This window comes from Papilio polytes, unplaced genomic scaffold (genome assembly GCF_000836215.1).
Source record: "Papilio polytes unplaced genomic scaffold, Ppol_1.0 DF822067.1, whole genome shotgun sequence".
Classification (NCBI taxonomy): domain Eukaryota; kingdom Metazoa; phylum Arthropoda; class Insecta; order Lepidoptera; family Papilionidae; genus Papilio; species Papilio polytes.
This window is the reverse complement of record NW_013527137.1, coordinates 7,812,745-7,830,190: the sequence shown is the minus strand read 5'-3', so window position 1 is coordinate 7,830,190 and position 17,446 is coordinate 7,812,745. Positions and strand designations below refer to the sequence as shown.

Below are 17,446 nucleotides of genomic sequence, written 5' to 3'. Positions count from 1 at the left end.
AAATCGTTAGGAAACAATACTAATAAAACCGTACTCGTACGAGTGTAGTGTAGTGTCCTGTCTATTTGTATATTTGTCTTTGAAAACATTGTCTTATATCCGTGCCCTCAAGTTCACGGTTATAGATATATTCAGCGCATCGCCCTTATAGGGAAAACATTTACTCCGTTGATTGGGGAATTCCGGCAGACAGAAGTTACCAATCAAAATGGTCACCGGGTCGCTGTCAAGGCACAGATAAACTAATAGCGGGTTTTTACTCAAATAAAACACAGTAGTTATGTTTGTAAATTTTATAATCGGTTGTTATCGAACTGTAACTTTAAATTATAAAAGACAAGTCAAAATAAATTTGTTATGTTGTATTTGATTATGTAAATGAAATATTTGGAATATATATATGTCGGAGGAAGTCGTTGAAGGAGTTGCTTGTTGATTGTATTATAACGCTTAACGTTCTCTTTATCATGTAAACACCTTTTGTAAATCTTAAGTTAATTTAATTACGAACTTCTATTTTGTTATAATGCCTAAAGCATATTTTTTTGATAACAAATTTGTGATTATAGTCAAAATAGGAAGTTGTTAAGTAGCCATTGTCTAATGAATTACTGTTTACGAATTGTGTGCAATATTTAATGTTTACTGAAATTGTAAAAGCTCCTAATAACTTTTAATTCGATTTTACTTTACTAGTTACGTTTTTCTTGGACTAAATAACATTGTAATCTCAAATTAAGTAAAGACCAATCAGAGCAGAGCACTTGGCTTGAGTGAGGTCTAGGCGCCATCTTTATAAGGCAGTTCGATAGTGTTTATGGGACCTTTTTTGAAATAGAAACGGATCGAGTTGGATCGTTTGTTCGTTGGTAATGTCTAAAGATTGGTGCTTTGAACTCACTGCTCGGTCTTGCTTGTTGATTTGCTATGTGATAAGTGTAGATTCCGAATTATATTGTGTTAATCCGTGTCTCTAGTGTTTTAATGCTCGCACTTCACCCAAATAACGCCCACGAAACCAAGACTCGGTAGCAATGATGTCGGGAGAAAGACCCAACTCCGACATATAAATTAGAGCATTTTTTACAATTACAAAGCTACGAGCTGATATTTTTAACGAGAAAAGAAACATATCGGTTATTTAAACTTTTTTACTCCACATTTTTAACCTCAAAATTTAATTAAACACAATGGACTATTCCGCTCTGAATCAAATAACATAAAAACAATTTGTGTGTCAAAAATTTACTAAAGGAAACTGAAATTTTACACAAAGTGAATGACTAACAACGTGGTATTGTACAATTTTCCACGTTTACGCATAAAAACTTCAATTACCGTAATAAAATTCATAATAAGCATTAAATAATATAAAAGTTCATATCGGAGAAGGTATTGTTAACAATAAAAACCTTTGTGCTCAAAGATCAAGCTGGAAAAGGAAAGACTTCATTCACTGCACTTTTTTGCTTCCTGTTTACTTGTCAAATGTTACTGTCAAACTGACAGGTAATGAATGAATGACTTATCTGTATCATAGATTAAAAAATTACCAGAACTAGCGTTTTATTAAAATAATGTGATAATGTTAAAAATACCGTAATCTCCGCCTTTTGTGAATCAGATTTTAGAAAAATATTAATTACAATAGAATTATGTTATATTTCATCGTGTTATAAATAACACGTAAGCGAAAAAACTGTAATTTTTATTAAACAAGTTTCATGTAATGGGGACAACGAAATTATCCATCAAATTGCCTACACTTAAATCTGGTCAAGATGAAATAAAACAAGTTCACAAAACATAAAAAGTTAATGATGTATTCGAGACAGAACTCAAAGGAAATCACCAAGCGACTTGCGCTCATAAATTTGCAAGAAATAACAGGTTCCCTTACCTTACACACATTCCTTTTACCCTCTACCAAACCCGTTCCCTTTTTTCCTCTATCCCCTACAGCTAGTAGTACAAGTCTTTACCCCCTCTGCCTTCTTCCTGCCCCCGAAAGTTCTGAAATTTAATGTTACACTACACTTTTTATACGTTTGATAACATAATATTATCAAAGCGAAAGTAGAGTTACATGGTTGGATATATGGATGTTTGTTAAAAGGGATTTTTCCATAAGTGTAGAGCACAGTCTGAAAGATCATAGGCTGCTAAACTATATTTTTTTATTCCGTTAGGACACAGTAGCGGGTGACAGTTACTTTTGGGAATGGTTTTAATAATTTCGAAGAGTCCTATTTACAACATCGTTACTTTACTGAGTTTAGAATTATTTATTGATAATTTTTTTCTTCACTTTCATAGTCTCAAATGTTTAACTACAAAAATTAAATTTTATTATAATTTATTGTAGAATTCACATACAGAGTTCACACATGTTTAACACAATAATAATAAAATGGAAAGTATACACACGAATTTCTTTTATTATTCATAACTTTCGGACGAAAAAAAAAACTACAGCTGTGTTATGTTAGCCACAATTAAGATTTGTTAACAATGAAAATTAAGATAATAATAACTGTTCTGATTCTCTTCAGACATACTAATTAAATAACAACTAAGAAAATATTAAATTTAGACAATAACATCTTAGTGTGTCTTAATAGCATTGACTAAAAATAACTACGAGTACACCATCTATTATATAAATTAATTAGGTCATAAAAACATCTTATCCACGACTTCATTGATTAATAATTTGATATAAAAAAAATCTAATCACTACATAGAATAAAACAAAGTTACTTCCCGCTGTCCGTCCCTATGTATGTATAATCTGTATTGCAAACTACGTAAAAGCTTTAGATACATTTTTTTTAAGACATAGTTATTCAAGAGGAAGGTTTCTATATATGTAGAGTAGAAATACTGATAATTTTAAAGGCTTTTTATGTTATGTAAGTAAAAACATTTTCGGTAACAGTATTGGACCCTTGCGTAGACGGGGCGGATCGGTAATAAAAATGCTGAGATTTACATTTTGGGTTCCTATAAGAAGAGAGACAAATAGAGTTAATGATGTTTTATTTGTTTTACGGTTATTAATTCCAGGGACGAGGCAAGGGAATAAAATGACCAAATGAAACAATAGTCAACCAATCGTAACTTATTGTTTTAATATACTTAAAACAAAGGTAATGAACGAAACGCCTCTGCTTCTAGGAATTATAATTAAAATGGCTCTTTTTAATTAGTCGACGACGTCCTCAAGCAAATAATTATCATTTTATTGTTCCAACAAGCTACTGTAGGGTTGTCAATTAATGTAGAAAAGAACAATGACTTAAACCTTTGACTCCTTAGCGATAGGTAAAAAAATCTTAACCAATGTAAAAATAATCTAGTTATATCTTTACTACATCCAATCTGACTTGAATACGAATATGTTATGCAAACTTGAATGCTTAGCGTCGTCTGAAAGTGTCAGCCCTAATATAGTCTACGTTATTACCACTATCGGCATTGCTATTTGACCTCTTTAACAAAAACATCGCACGGACAACGAATTTATAAGCAACATTGTACACAATTCAACATTCAGTTTTAAAACGTCCAGAAGCTGTATTCAATAACAAGAATATTTTTCGATAATTTTTGTACTTACAAAAAAATCTGTATCATAATTCACTAGGAAGAGAAAATACAACATTTCATTACATACAAGATATATGTTGAAATATTATGTTCACTATTCCAACCGAATGTGTCAACTTTATGAATTAAGAAATCATGAATGAAGAACTAAGAGGAAAAAATGACAGAATTCTTACAATAAAAAAGTGAACGTCAATCTTTATGGGATTCCCGCAGAAAATCGTATAATCTTACTAATATTATAATGCGAAAGTTTAGATGGATGGATGGATGTTTGTTAGAGTTTGTAGCCTAAACGGGTGAAGAGATCTAGATGATATTTTGCATAGATAGAGAGGAAAGTCTGGAAGAACACATAGGCTACTTGCTTTTGTTTCTTTTTATTCCGCGCGGACAGAGTCGCAGGCGAAAGCTAGTTAGAAATATTTTAATAACACCCAGAAAGACGAACGGAAGTACGATATTAAGATCTCTAAACTGACGAACGAAAGATGGTGGTAGAGACGAGAGGCATGCCGACACGCACGCAATTGTTTTAGCTCTACCGCCCAGGGCGAGAACTCTACGGCGATTCGCAAACCTGTAGCGTCCAAAGCCCTGGACGGTCGCACAAACTCTACCCGTACTAAATAAAACTTCTGCCTAATTCTCTAGGTGTGAGTTCGAGACTACAGTGTGAGTTTTGTGTAGAAGAGCTCTGTGCCAACAAACAACTGACTAAAATGAGTCATAGTAAATGTTTACGTGTGAAGTTGTAACAAAACAGATGTATAGTTGAATGTCCTATGTAAACAAGAAAACTGTATAAAAATGGATTTCCACTGCGGAAATACTTGTACAAAATTATATTATCTTAGTAAACTAAACTAAGTAACTCGCTTTTGTTTTTTTTAATTCCACGCGGACGGACTCGCGGGCTGAAGATAGTTATTACTAATTTTCTTTGATAAGACACACACAACGCGCTAGTGAAATCTTGCACTAATAGTATGTAACGATTGTTTCTGCAGTGGAAACCGACCCTTTGGCAATGTTTTTACATACATCCATTTAATAATTTACTAATATATTCTATTGCACAATATTGATTATTCCATTATTTTAAATCCAATATGCATATCAGTGAAAATAATAGACGTAAATAAGAAAAACCCCGCGAGTTTCCTTCCTTGTCCATATATCTCGATAGTTTTCCGAAAGTATAGAGGAAAAAACTCTGGTAACTATTATGTAAATATGCTTAATATTATGTATAAAACCTGTCGCTGAGTCAGCAATGCGTGGGAATGACCGACGAGACTTCCGCGAATCCTTGCCCCGGCCACCGGTACTTCGCACTAATGTCTAATACTGAGAAACATAAGTTTCCGCAACACAATTAGTGTACAATCTTATGGAAAAAATATTTACGATTATTGTTTATGTGTTGGGAATTTTTATAAAGTGTTTACGTTAGAAACTGCGAATAAGTAATATACAGCGTTATATTAACTTACAAAAAATATAAACTATAAATTATTTCACCGATGAGAAGAATGTTTGCTTGATTTTTTTTTATGTAAAACCCACTACAAATACTAAATTCTGGCAGTTTTAAAACTGTGAGTATGTAGGCAACATTACAATTGTCTCAAATTACCGTAAAAAAGGGGCTTAACCTTTTGACAGCGCCATCTATTACCGAGGACAGACATTAATGTATGTTTATATTTACAGTGGCGATACGCGACATGGGGCGAGCGGTGCGCGACCCTCTGTGGGGCGATCCTGGGTTGGCTGTGCGCTGGAGGACTGGTACTAGCCGTGCTGGCGTATGGAGAGATCACAGCACTCTTCGTGCAGCGGCACAGGGCTGAGGAGTCAGCATCTATATCTTACCTTATGTATTTATTCGGCGGTGGACGGCCATTGTAAGTTTTTTTAATTAACTAATAATACCAACATACACAAAAAATGTGTTCCTTATGATTTGATAATTATTTAGTGTAGTGGTAAGGGTTCAGACAGACTGGTCCGTAGATCAGAGCAATTTTTATCGCAAATAAAATTATGCTTTTCGATTCTAATAAGGTTTAATTTCACTTTTCTTGTGTTTTGCGCTTGCTAGCGTTTACACATTTTTACATTCTTAGATTTGAAGACACCCTTCCAACGTTTAATTCCCAATTTAAGAATCCGGTGCAAATTTAAAACCAGCTCCAGTTCTAAAACACCCGGTACGTGTCTCACTTACAGTTCTAATAGGAAATGAATATATAAATATAAATACAGGGTTTGCTACACCTGGTACCGCAGGAACTGTAGGAATAAAAAAGAAAATCTCTTAAACGTGTTAACAATCGTTTTAAAAATATGTTGCTATTTTATTATCTTGTTCAACAGGCCTAACGGAGATCGTCCGTCACACATGGACGCATTGGTAGAGGATTCGATAGCGTTCGCATGGGCCAGTGTTGCCATCATGGTGGCACAACTAGTGGCTGCTGCAGTCGCTGTTACACTCTGCAACTTCGCTGCTGCAAGAATGGTAATACAACTTGTCGATAATGTTTACAAACAATTTAGAGAAACCCTCTAAGCGCGCGCACACCTTACACTAACGCACCATTGTTTATTCTCGCTTTGTTTCCTATGAGCTTATTGGATGGAGGTCCACACACTACTCGATTATTAGTCGTGCAACTAAACAGTTGAATTGGTTGCGAAACAATCGACAATCTCCCAACAGTGCGATAGTCTAATTAAATTACATGTATTATGAGAATCACTTTGTATTGACGAATCAATGATCAAACAGAAAGAGCCGGCTAAAGGGGTGTGATTCTAAAACATTTCGTAAACTTACAGATAGCACGACTACGCTGGAAACTGCTGCGGTCGGTGCTGAGTCAGGAGATAGCTTTCTTCGACACCAACACTACAATGAACTTCGCTGCGTCACTTACCGAGTATGACTTTTATTGTACCCTATTTTGAGTTGGCACGTCGGTGAAAAGAAAACTCTTATTTCTGAAGTGCCAAATCACATCTGAAATGTGCTATATTGTTTTGATAGTTGTACAACATAAGGCTATTATTACAGAGAGACGGAGAAGCTAAGGCAAGGCGTGGGCGAGCAAGTCGCGATGATATCGTACCTCGGGGGCACTGTGGCACTGTCCTGTGCGCTGGCGCTGGCGTACGGCTGGCAATTGACATTAGCTGCACTGGCGCTCGTCCCTATTGCTATTATCTTTGCTGCTATTGTTGCTAAGGTACATATATTAATCTAAGGTGAAAAGTTGTACTGCTTAAGACGTTAAATGCGAAACCAGGCCTAAAACACCTGGTACATATATCGTTTATAGGAGAATAAGAAATTTATATCATACTAATATTACAAATGCGAAAGTTTAGATGGATGGATGTATGGATGTTTGTTAGTTTGTAGCCTAAACGTCTGAACGGATTTCGATGAAATTTGGTAGACGTAGAGGATAGCCGGGAAGAACACATAGGCTACTCACTATGTTTGTTTTTTAATTCCACGCGGACGGACCTGCTGGCGAAAGCTAACATACAGGATGTGCTACACCTGGTACCGTAGGCGCTGAAGGAATAGAAAAATACTTAATTTTTTGTACATTGTAGATATGTGCCTAGTTATAAAGCGGTTTTGTCAAGCTAATACATAGTAAACACTTGTACTTCAGAACCAAACACGCTGGTCTGGCGAGGAGGTGTCGAGGTACGGCGCTGCTGGCCGGCTGGTGGAGCAGGCGCTGGCTGCGGTGCGCACCGTCAGAGCATACGCTGGTGAAAATCTGGAAGTCGAAAGGTATACTGAAACAACCAACAACTAATCACATCACAAACGTGTCAAACTAGATTTGTTACTGTAGAAAAAGGTGTTGAATTATTGTTTAATTCGTGTTATCTATTGGCTCAGGGGTTTTAGCACTTGACTTGGGCCAACGCGATTGACTATGGCATATTCGCCCTTACTTAGGGTAGGTTCCAAGCCCCTCAGTTGGGACGTATAATGAGTTAGTGATGATAATCGTATCTGTTGATATGTATGTAGGTAGTACTTAGATTAGTAAATATGACAGTTAAACAGTACATCAATGTTCCACAGATATACAGAAGCATTACAAGAAGCGTCAGTCGCGTCTCGCAGGCGTGTGGCATGGGCGGGAGCGGGCGCGGGTGTTGGTTGGCTGCTCACCTACAGTCTAAACGCGGTTGTGTTTGCATACGGCGCTGCGCTCGTCGCTAGGGACATGCCATTACCGCCGCCAGAAAGGGAATACCATCCTGGTGTTATGGTTACTGTAAGTAAATCAGAATTACATACATACCTTAGTAATCTCTGAGGTTTCTAATTTTAATGTCAAAAATTGTAGTCATAAAAAGTACTAATCGATTTTTTGCAAATGGTATACCTAGAACACTGACATCTATAAAACATTGGATTTTGTGGCTATTGTATTGTCGCCATCTTGACACTGACGGGCGCGGTTAGAGGCGATAATGAGAATTCGAACAAATAAGAGTTAATTAACTACTGTTAACATCAATAGGTAGATTTAAATTAGAACGAAGCAATAACTCTAATTTTTACACCTATCCTTTTATACAGTTCAGTGAAATGGAATAAACTAACACGATAAGCAATTTAGCGCGTTTTTTGGTTTGGGAGAATTACAAAAAGACTGTGTACAAGATATATCTGTCTTTAGGTGTTATTCTGCACGTTCATGGCGGCGCAGAACATCGCGATGTGTCAGCCACATCTAGAGATGTTCTCAGCAGCGAGGGGAGCTGCTAAATCGCTGTTCAAGCTACTGGAAAGACGGTCCAAAGTGGACGCGCTGCGGGATTCCGGCTCTAAACCTGACAGCTTTAAAGGAGATATTATCTTTGATAATCTATACTTCAACTATCCTTCAAGGCCTGATGTCAAAGTATGTTGAAAAAAAATAAGTTTTATTTTTTTTTAATAGCTGTTTTTTTACTACATTTACTTATTAGCTTTTAGCTCGGCCCGCGTGGAATTAAAAAAAACGAATGTTTGTAGCCTATGTGTTCTTCTAGGCTATCCTCTACAACTAAACCAAATTTCATCGAAATCCGTTCAGCCGTTTACGCTACAAACACTAACAAACATCCATCTAAACTTTCGCATTTATAATATTAGTATGATGATAAGATATTCAGTCGATAGTTATGATTTGTATTATTTTTGTTTTAAACAATATCAGAAATATGTAATTGAATTTTCAGTAAGACGACCCTAGCCTAGTAAAACTGTCACTTCTTTGAATATTTTTAGTACCTCCTATACATTAAAATGACTGTAATAACTTTTTAAATAATCAGGTACTACGTGGTCTAAGTCTACGTATAAAAGCGGGTGAGACAGTGGCGCTGGTAGGTGGGTCTGGCTGCGGCAAGTCCACATTACTGCAGCTGCTGCAGCGCGCGTACGAGCCCGACAGCGGCCGCGTCACTGTAGATGGCCACGCCCTTAATGACCTACATCTTCATAACTACAGACGTAGTATTGGTATGTTCTTTTTTATTTTTATTTTTTTATAGCTTCGATTATTAGTTATTAATGCATCGTTTACCTGCAGGCGTGGTGGGCCAGGAGCCGGTACTCTTCAGCGGCACCATCCGCGACAACATCACACTCGGCATGGAGAACGTCTCTGAAGCCGACCTCATCGCTGCTGCTAAAACTGCGCACGCGCATAGCTTTATTACCAAGCTTGTTAACGTATGTATATTTATTTTTATTAAAATTATTTTAATAATCTATTAAGATTTAGTTCCGCTCCGTAGAACCAATCTCCCATTTCCGGTAACCTCTATTTTTTTATATAATAAGGTAGCAAACCAGCAAGCTCCCACCTAGATCCGCTAAAATGGCGAAGCGACCGCTGCCCATAGACATTCTCAATTGCAGATGCGTTGCTTACCCTAAATCCACGGAGGAGAAGACGCAAATAAGGGGATATTTCTCCTTCATATGCGTCACCTCCACCGTCAAATCCATTTTCCCATCCAATTCTTTATAAGAAAAGGGTGGGACGAGAAAGGGACTAAAATTGGGCCTCCAAAGTACAATCCTGGGCTTCTATAGTACAATACCATTTTAGGGTTACGACACAGTGTTAGGCGAGCGCGGGGCGCAGCTCTCCGGCGGACAGAAGCAGCGTGTGGCCATCGCGCGAGCGTTGTTGCGCCGCCCCGCCATACTGTTGCTAGATGAACCAACTTCAGCACTCGATCCTGCTGCTGAAAGACAGGTAAAATATATTTAACTTCTTACACCGAAAAGGCAAATTACCTTCTCTTAGGGCAAGGAGTTGTGAAAAACTATCTAAAACTAATCAACGCATTTTTAACTTTGAAATTACAAGTACTATGAGAGTAGGAATTCGATTTTTTGCAATTATAAGACTTTACAGTGCGATTTTATTTTGCTTATTTAACTTATTCTATCTTAAAAGCGAAACTTAAAATTTTATATATTTTAGGTGCAAGCCGCTCTTGACGCTGCAAGTGTGGGTAGAACAACATTAGTAGTATCCCATAGGTAAGTCTATAAAAATATTAGAAGTAAAACCTTTAAACATTTTGATTTATTCTTGACTTGCTTTTGCTCGCGACGCCGTCCGCGCGGGATTAAAAAAAAAACAAATACAAGTAGCCTATGTGTTCTTCTAGACTATTCTCTACATCTATGCCAAATTTTATCGAAATCCGTTCAGCCGTTTAGGCTACAAACTTTAACAAACATCCATCCATCCATCTAAACTTTCGCATTTATAATATTAGTAAGATTCAATTATTTAATTACAATTATTTGTACAGGCTGTCGACAATAGTGAACGCATCTCGTATCGTGTACGTGGAGCAGGGCGCAGTACTAGAGCAGGGCACACACGAGGAGCTACTGGCTAAACGCGGTGCCTACTGGCGGCTGGTTAACGACGATCTCACGCACAGGTCCGCATCGATAGATGGCGCTAATATCAAAATATCGATTTCTTTTATTTATACTTAAAATTCACGTGTTTCTTTAATTAATAATGATTATGTCTTATATAGGAGCATCGAGAAAGCTCTAGCAGAATCAACAGCGGAAGGCGAAGATGATGACGTAGTGGTTGCACGCAAACCACATCCGGTGCGGAGGAATAGCAGCATCTGTTCTACTAAGAGCAGAAAAGGTTAGTTTTTACATCATTCTTCAGTCATACTCTTATCAATATAAATTACTAGCTACGCCCGCAACTCCTTTCGCATGGAATTAGAAAAAAACAAAGTAGTCTATGTGTGCTTAGATTGTGTTCTAAATCTTTGCTAAATTTCATCAAGATCCGTCCAACTGTTTAGGCTACAAACTCTAACAAACATCCATCCATCTAAGCATTCGCATTTATGATATTAATACGAGTAAAAATCCTGATTTTATAATAGAAGTCTGTAATTAGATTACTTTTGATACAGGATCGATGGTTCGCGAAGGATTCATGCGAAGCAGCTTACGACTGACCACACCGCCACCCGCACTTGACATGGCGCCTGTGAGTATATCACTTTTCTTTTTTTTTAATATTTATAGATGTTTGTTAATTTACTAATATTTCTTTTACCATTTCAATTTAGTACTAGGCTTGTAGTATATGGTTTACTACAATAGTCAAATGGCGGGATTCGAACCCTCGACCACATGATTGGAAAACCGTACTCCTAACCATTATAAACTAGTCTAATACTAAACGAGATACTTTGAGACTACTGACTATACGAGATATTTCCTATTCGATTTCCGCCATTTTGACGAGTAAATTAGAAGTTTATAGAGATAGACAACTGTCATTAATTATATTAGCTGTCAAATAATAGTGATGTGAAGCAACACAAAAAAACCGGTTTCTTAACTTGTAAATTCTTGGTATAGGAACCAGAAACAGAAGATGAATTGGAAGATGAGAGTGAGCAGGAAAAGGAGCCTGCGGTGTCCAACTGGCAGCTACTGCAGCTGAACAGCGCGGAGTGGCCGCTTCTGCTGGGCGGAGGACTGGCCTCTCTCGCTATTGGCGCCACCATGCCAGTCTTCGCGTACTTATTCTCTAAGTTATACGGAGTAAGTACAATAAAAGTGAATTACATCAATGAAATATCATCGAATTCCAGATTGTTGTTTTTTCTAGACCTTCCACATATAAAATTCACTTATTATTTTATTTACACTAATTAAATCAAAACTAACCATATCATCTAATTCCAGATGTTCTCTTTATCAAATCCTGAAGAGATTCTCGAGAAGTCGCACATGTATGCAGGCATGTTCGCGGGCGTGGCGGCGCTCAGCGGCCTCGTCACCTTCCTGCAGGCCTGGCTGCTCGGTCGCGCCGGCGCTCGCCTCACTGACAGGCTGCGGGTCATGACATTCAGAAACTTCCTCGTACAGGTATGTTATAGGCGGAAAAGAAAAAGAAAAGGCGTGTAACATCATATCTTTACTTTTATGGACACCCTAAGACACCATTAGGTTCGTCGAAGGCAGAATAAAAGCCTTCCTTTGGCTAAACTATTGCACAGCTGTTTGTTCTCGCTTTGATTCCTATAAGCTTATATGGAGGTACACTACTCGATTATTAGTTGTGCAACTAAACAGTTGAATTGGCTGCAAAACAATCGACAATCGCACTACAGTTGTGCGATAGTTTAGTCAAAGATGTACTCTTAGGATGTTTGGATACACAAAACTCTTTTAAATTGAACAGTTTGAAGGATCAAGATATGTTGGTCACGATTAAGTCAAAATTACTTATGTATGAACTATTTTAGGAGCAAGGTTGGTTCGACGTGCCGACCAACTCAGTTGGGTCTCTGTGCGCGCGTCTCGCCTCCGACTGCGCAGCTGTGCAAGGCGCTACTGGTTAGTACACAACGAACTCTGCTCAAGAAACTATTTTGTGCCTTATTCTATATGAAATAGAGTTGTTAATCCAATGCATTATTTCTAGGTACTCGGTTAGGCACAATGTTACAAGGGACATCTACAATGGTGCTAGGTGTGGGTCTGGCTATGGCTTATTCATGGAAAATGACGCTTGTCAGTCTACTAAGTGTACCATGTGTAAGTATATCTTGTTTATTAAACATTACGGAGAATTCAAACATCTTTTAGTTTGTCCACGGTGTAATTTTGCTTGTTATGTTTAGGTGATTGGTGGTATCTGGCTAGAAGGGACTGTAACGAAACGCGCCGAGGAAAGGGAATTAAAGTCCTTACAGCGCGCCGCCCGTCTAGCGACAGAAGCTGTACTCAATGTGCGCACAGTACAGAGTCTTGGTAAATAAAATAATTTATAGACACCCCATCCTTTCAAAACCATCTAAAACAGACGATTGTAAATCGTATTTTGATACCTAAAAAATTAAATCCATTTTCTTGTTTAAGTGCTTTGACTAATTCTTATATGTGTTTAAAAAATTACTCCGAAACGGTTATTTTTTCGAATCAAGTGGTTTCATGAATTCTTATTTGTTCAAATTTAACTACAATCCGAAAACGGTATTTTTTTATCGCTTAAGGTATATCAGGTATTTTACCGATTAAAGTAACAGGTACATCCCTAGTTACGTCACTGACAGCTGTCAGTCTATATTGACATTTGTCTATGGTTGTAGGCGTGGAGCTGGCAATACTGGACAGATACGCTGAAGCGTTGCGTGAGTCGGAGACGCACGCGCGCGGCGCCCGCTGGGTGCGCGGCCCTGTATACGGCCTGTGTTTATGCGCGCCTACACTCGGATATGCAGTTTCTCTCGCGTACGGCGGATATCTTATTGCTAGAGAGGATCTACCTTATGAATATGCTATACTGTAAGTATATTACATAAAAAGTTTTAAATTTCACCATAGAATGAGTTAGAAAAATTAACTTACTAGTAGAGATAGTCTTATAAGACAAAAAATTTGATTTCCTTCCTTTATCCTTGTAAGAGCATGTGCACTTTGACTAATATCTTGTGCGACTGTCGAATGTTTCCCAGTTAATTCAAACTTTTAGTAGCACAACTAAACATCGAGAAGCGCACCGCCATATAAGTTCATAAGAATCAAAGCGAGATTAAACGGTTTTGCGATTTATTCAAAATTGTGCGCTCTTAAACTCATATCCTACTCAAATAAATGCGAAACTTTAGATAGATGGATGTTAGAGTTTAAAGCCTAAACTGCTGAATGGATCTCGATAAAATTTGGCATAGTTGTAGATAGTCGGGAAACACATACATACTTTTGTATTTTTTTTAATTTTTCTCAATATTACCTTTCGCCTGTAAACTGTAACCAAATGTTAATTATTTTTACATAGGGTATCCGAGGCATTGATATACGGAGCATGGATGTTAGCGGAGGCGCTGTCGTTTGCACCTAACTTCGCAGCAGCGCGGCGTGCGGCGGCCCGCGTCGTCAGCGCACTACAGCGGACACCGCAAGTTGTTACTGAACCTACTGCTGTTGATGACCCTGATTGGGTAAGCAATCAAGAAACTTATCATCATCAACTTGCCCTTATCCCTACGGAGGGTCGGCACAGTATGTGCTGCTTCCATACATCATCATATCCATTCCACAAACGCTTAATCAATATCGATATCGATAGTGTCCATTGTGATGAACAATTTAAAAAAAATCTACGGAACTAGTTTAGAGAAAAATACGTGAGATTTTGATTTTAGTGTGTTGGTAACATTTTTTTTGCGAGCTTCACTTTTGACTTTACTAAAATTGAACGTTACTTTTCTGAAACCAGCGCAGCCTTCAGTGAAAAAGAGTATCAGTTCAGCCTTCTTTAGCCCAAGAACTGATTTGTATTTTTTAATTAACATATTTTGTAAATTTCTTTTTTTTTATTTTGTTCGTGGTCAATATATGGTGTTTTATTTATTTATTTATTTTATTTTCAGTCGGCAACAGGTGAGATAAACTTCTCTGACATAAAGTTCCGTTACCCGACGCGGCCGCAAGTGGAGGTGCTGCGCGGGCTGAGCGTGTCGCTGGTGGCGGGCCGCACGCTGGCGCTGGTGGGGCCCAGCGGCTGCGGCAAGTCCACGCTGCTGCAGCTGCTCATGAGGAGCTATGACCCTGACAGCGGCAGTGTGGTTAGTATACTACGAGTGTAATAAGAGCGCAAGTTACAGTAAAATCTTTGTAACTCAGCTGACAATGTTTAACAGAAATTCTGTTATTTACTTATACATCTTTTATTCGCATGTGATAGCAATACAAATTAAATCTTTTCTAATATTATCAAGAGGAAAGATTTGTATTTCTATATGTATTGAAATTACTCAAAACTGGGCCGATTTTAAAAATTATTTCACCATTAAAAACCTACGTAACTAGTGGGTAACACAGTCTATATTTTTTTAATTTTACGGGGGCTAACAGTTACTCGATTATATACGCCTTTACGTAAATTGCATTGTTGGTCCTTCGAGTAGGATTATTTTTCATTTAAATCAACCAGCAATATAATTATGTTTTTTTCAGACAGTGGACGGTCGTGACGTCAAACGTGACCTCACCTTACGTCAGTTGCGCGCGCAGCTCGGCCTCGTGCAGCAGGAGCCGGCGCTGTTCGAGCGCAGCGTACGAGATAACATCGCGTACGGTGACGCCGCTAGAGAAGTACCTCTAGATGAGGTCATCGACGCCGCCAAACAGGCGAATGTACACGACTTCATTGCCAGCCTCCCACTGGTATGTCGATTATTAAAGTCCACTAAACTATGTATAACTTGTATAATAAAATAATACACTGGAGTAATAATGCTTGATTCTTGATGTTGGATTTTAGTGCTCAAAATCAACGACGGCAAATAACAAGGCTGACACCTATGAGTCAAATTTGTTTATGCACTGTCCTACTGTACTAGCATAATGTAAACCAGGCCTTATTTTTAGTGACATGGGTCATTTTAAACTATTTTGCTATTATTTACCCTTAGCTACCTTGAAATTCGATGTTGTGTTGAATTGTTCTAATTTAAGCGTAATTTTTTGTTTCTATCAGGGTTACGACACAGTGTTGGAAGCGGGCAGTGCGGCGCTGTCAGGCGGACAGAAACAGCGTGTGGCGATCGCACGCGCGTTGCTGCGACGACCGCGAGTGCTATTACTAGATGAGGCTACGTCTGCACTAGATGCGGCTAGTGAGAAGGTAAATTATACACATTTTTAATAAATTCTATTTAATTAGAGGCACTATAGAACCTAGTCTCGGTCTAATAAACTTCGTGGCAGTATTCGGGTCTTCTATTTGTTTTTTTTATATGCATTGTATTGCACGTCTATTGTTTTATTTTAAATGTTTTAAAGTCTGTATTATGTTTAATCCTTGGTTCCTTTACTTACCTTTGTAATGACATATCACCGTCTATTTTTACTACATTGAATTTAAAATACATAACTTTAAGTCAATCTATTATTGCATGTCCTCAGGCGGTCCAAGCGGCACTGGAAGCGGCATCTCGCGGTCGCACAACCATCATCATCGCACACAGACTGGCCACAGTACGACATGCACACACTATCTGTCTCATAGACAAAGGTACACGATTAAAAAAACACCAATTAATTATCCACTCTATAGAAAGTAAACATTAAGTACGCTCTTTTGACTAAACTGTGCACAACTGTTTAGTCTCGCTTTGATTCCTGAGCTTATGTGGCTTTTACATTAGTCGTTTTTCAGTTGTGCAACTAAACAGTTGAATTGGCTGCGAAACAAACGACAATCGCACAACAGATGTGCGTTTGTTTAGTCAAAGCGAGGGAAAGATGTCATTTATCTCCTAATTTCTAATAAATTACAATTAAATCTAATTGACACAGTAACCATAATTATAATAAATTATTCCAGGTGTAGTAGCAGAATCCGGTTCACATGAGGAATTGGTCCGTAAGCGCGGCCGCTACTGGGAGCTGCTGCAGCAGCAGGCCCCAGCGGAGGCACAGCCTGCCTGACTCACATCCTCATAGTATATGGTCTTGCCTAACCTGTCTTCTCTTCTTAACTGATATCAAGTGACAGAAGAGAAGAACTTGATATCAATTAGAGAATGTCAGTAAAGTTACATTAAGGGTTTAAAAAAACTAATAGTGCGGCAGTAATTTTATTTAAAAATGTATAAATATGTGATAAAAAGTGCCTTTATGTTAATTTTTAATCATTTGTATTATATATAGTTAAAGCTTTCATTCTTTTAACGTTCTACTTTGTAGTGAAAACGGGCTTTTAGCACTGGCAAGTATTGCGCTTGAGATTGGTTTGACAGCTGTCACATGTCAATATGATGTTTTAGTGATGTGACCAATTAAAAATGAAAATTTATCGATTATTGGATAATTTGATTTTAATAATACATGAAATTTTAAAATTCGAATCTAAATTGAATATTGCTGAAAAATCTTCAAAAGCCCTGTTAGAAGTGTGGGTTTTCACCACCGAGATATTTTTTTTTTTACGAAAAAAATTCCTAACAGTGTGTTTGTGTCTTGGCCGTGGAGACTAACTTTAAGACAGTTTAAGTGCTATAATGACTGTGATTGTGATATAAATAGTTATTAAGTAGATTTACTTTCACATGTGACGAAGTTCGTCAAATTGTACAATAAAACATTGTGATATGATGTTAGTTCATAAGCGTATTTAATAAAACACATTTGATTCGTAAACGTAATTTTATTTAAAGAAACCCAACATTTTATTACAACCATTTTGTACAGTTTTCAGTATTGGTTTTACATTAAAGCTGGAATGAC

General features: G+C 37.6%; 1 protein-coding gene across 1 annotated transcript in view; it reads left to right on the top strand.

Annotated features, from left to right (window-relative positions):
* Positions 1–16,769, top strand: part of LOC106107265 (multidrug resistance protein homolog 49-like) — a 30,517-nt gene extending 13,748 nt beyond the window's left edge. The window contains exons 2-27 of the mRNA XM_013288046.1: positions 5,326–5,519; positions 5,992–6,136; positions 6,457–6,557; positions 6,692–6,863; positions 7,302–7,426; positions 7,727–7,922; positions 8,331–8,555; positions 8,971–9,157; positions 9,228–9,370; positions 9,753–9,902; positions 10,134–10,192; positions 10,471–10,605; positions 10,708–10,829; positions 11,110–11,186; positions 11,564–11,749; positions 11,894–12,076; positions 12,457–12,547; positions 12,636–12,748; positions 12,835–12,964; positions 13,303–13,498; positions 13,992–14,154; positions 14,587–14,781; positions 15,173–15,382; positions 15,696–15,842; positions 16,124–16,232; positions 16,545–16,769. Coding sequence (XP_013143500.1) covers positions 5,326–5,519; positions 5,992–6,136; positions 6,457–6,557; positions 6,692–6,863; positions 7,302–7,426; positions 7,727–7,922; positions 8,331–8,555; positions 8,971–9,157; positions 9,228–9,370; positions 9,753–9,902; positions 10,134–10,192; positions 10,471–10,605; positions 10,708–10,829; positions 11,110–11,186; positions 11,564–11,749; positions 11,894–12,076; positions 12,457–12,547; positions 12,636–12,748; positions 12,835–12,964; positions 13,303–13,498; positions 13,992–14,154; positions 14,587–14,781; positions 15,173–15,382; positions 15,696–15,842; positions 16,124–16,232; positions 16,545–16,648 — 3,858 coding nt within the window. The 3' untranslated portion in view covers positions 16,649–16,769. The remainder of the gene's footprint in view (positions 1–5,325; positions 5,520–5,991; positions 6,137–6,456; positions 6,558–6,691; positions 6,864–7,301; positions 7,427–7,726; positions 7,923–8,330; positions 8,556–8,970; positions 9,158–9,227; positions 9,371–9,752; positions 9,903–10,133; positions 10,193–10,470; positions 10,606–10,707; positions 10,830–11,109; positions 11,187–11,563; positions 11,750–11,893; positions 12,077–12,456; positions 12,548–12,635; positions 12,749–12,834; positions 12,965–13,302; positions 13,499–13,991; positions 14,155–14,586; positions 14,782–15,172; positions 15,383–15,695; positions 15,843–16,123; positions 16,233–16,544) is intronic.
* The last annotated feature ends 677 nt before the right edge of the window (positions 16,770–17,446 follow it).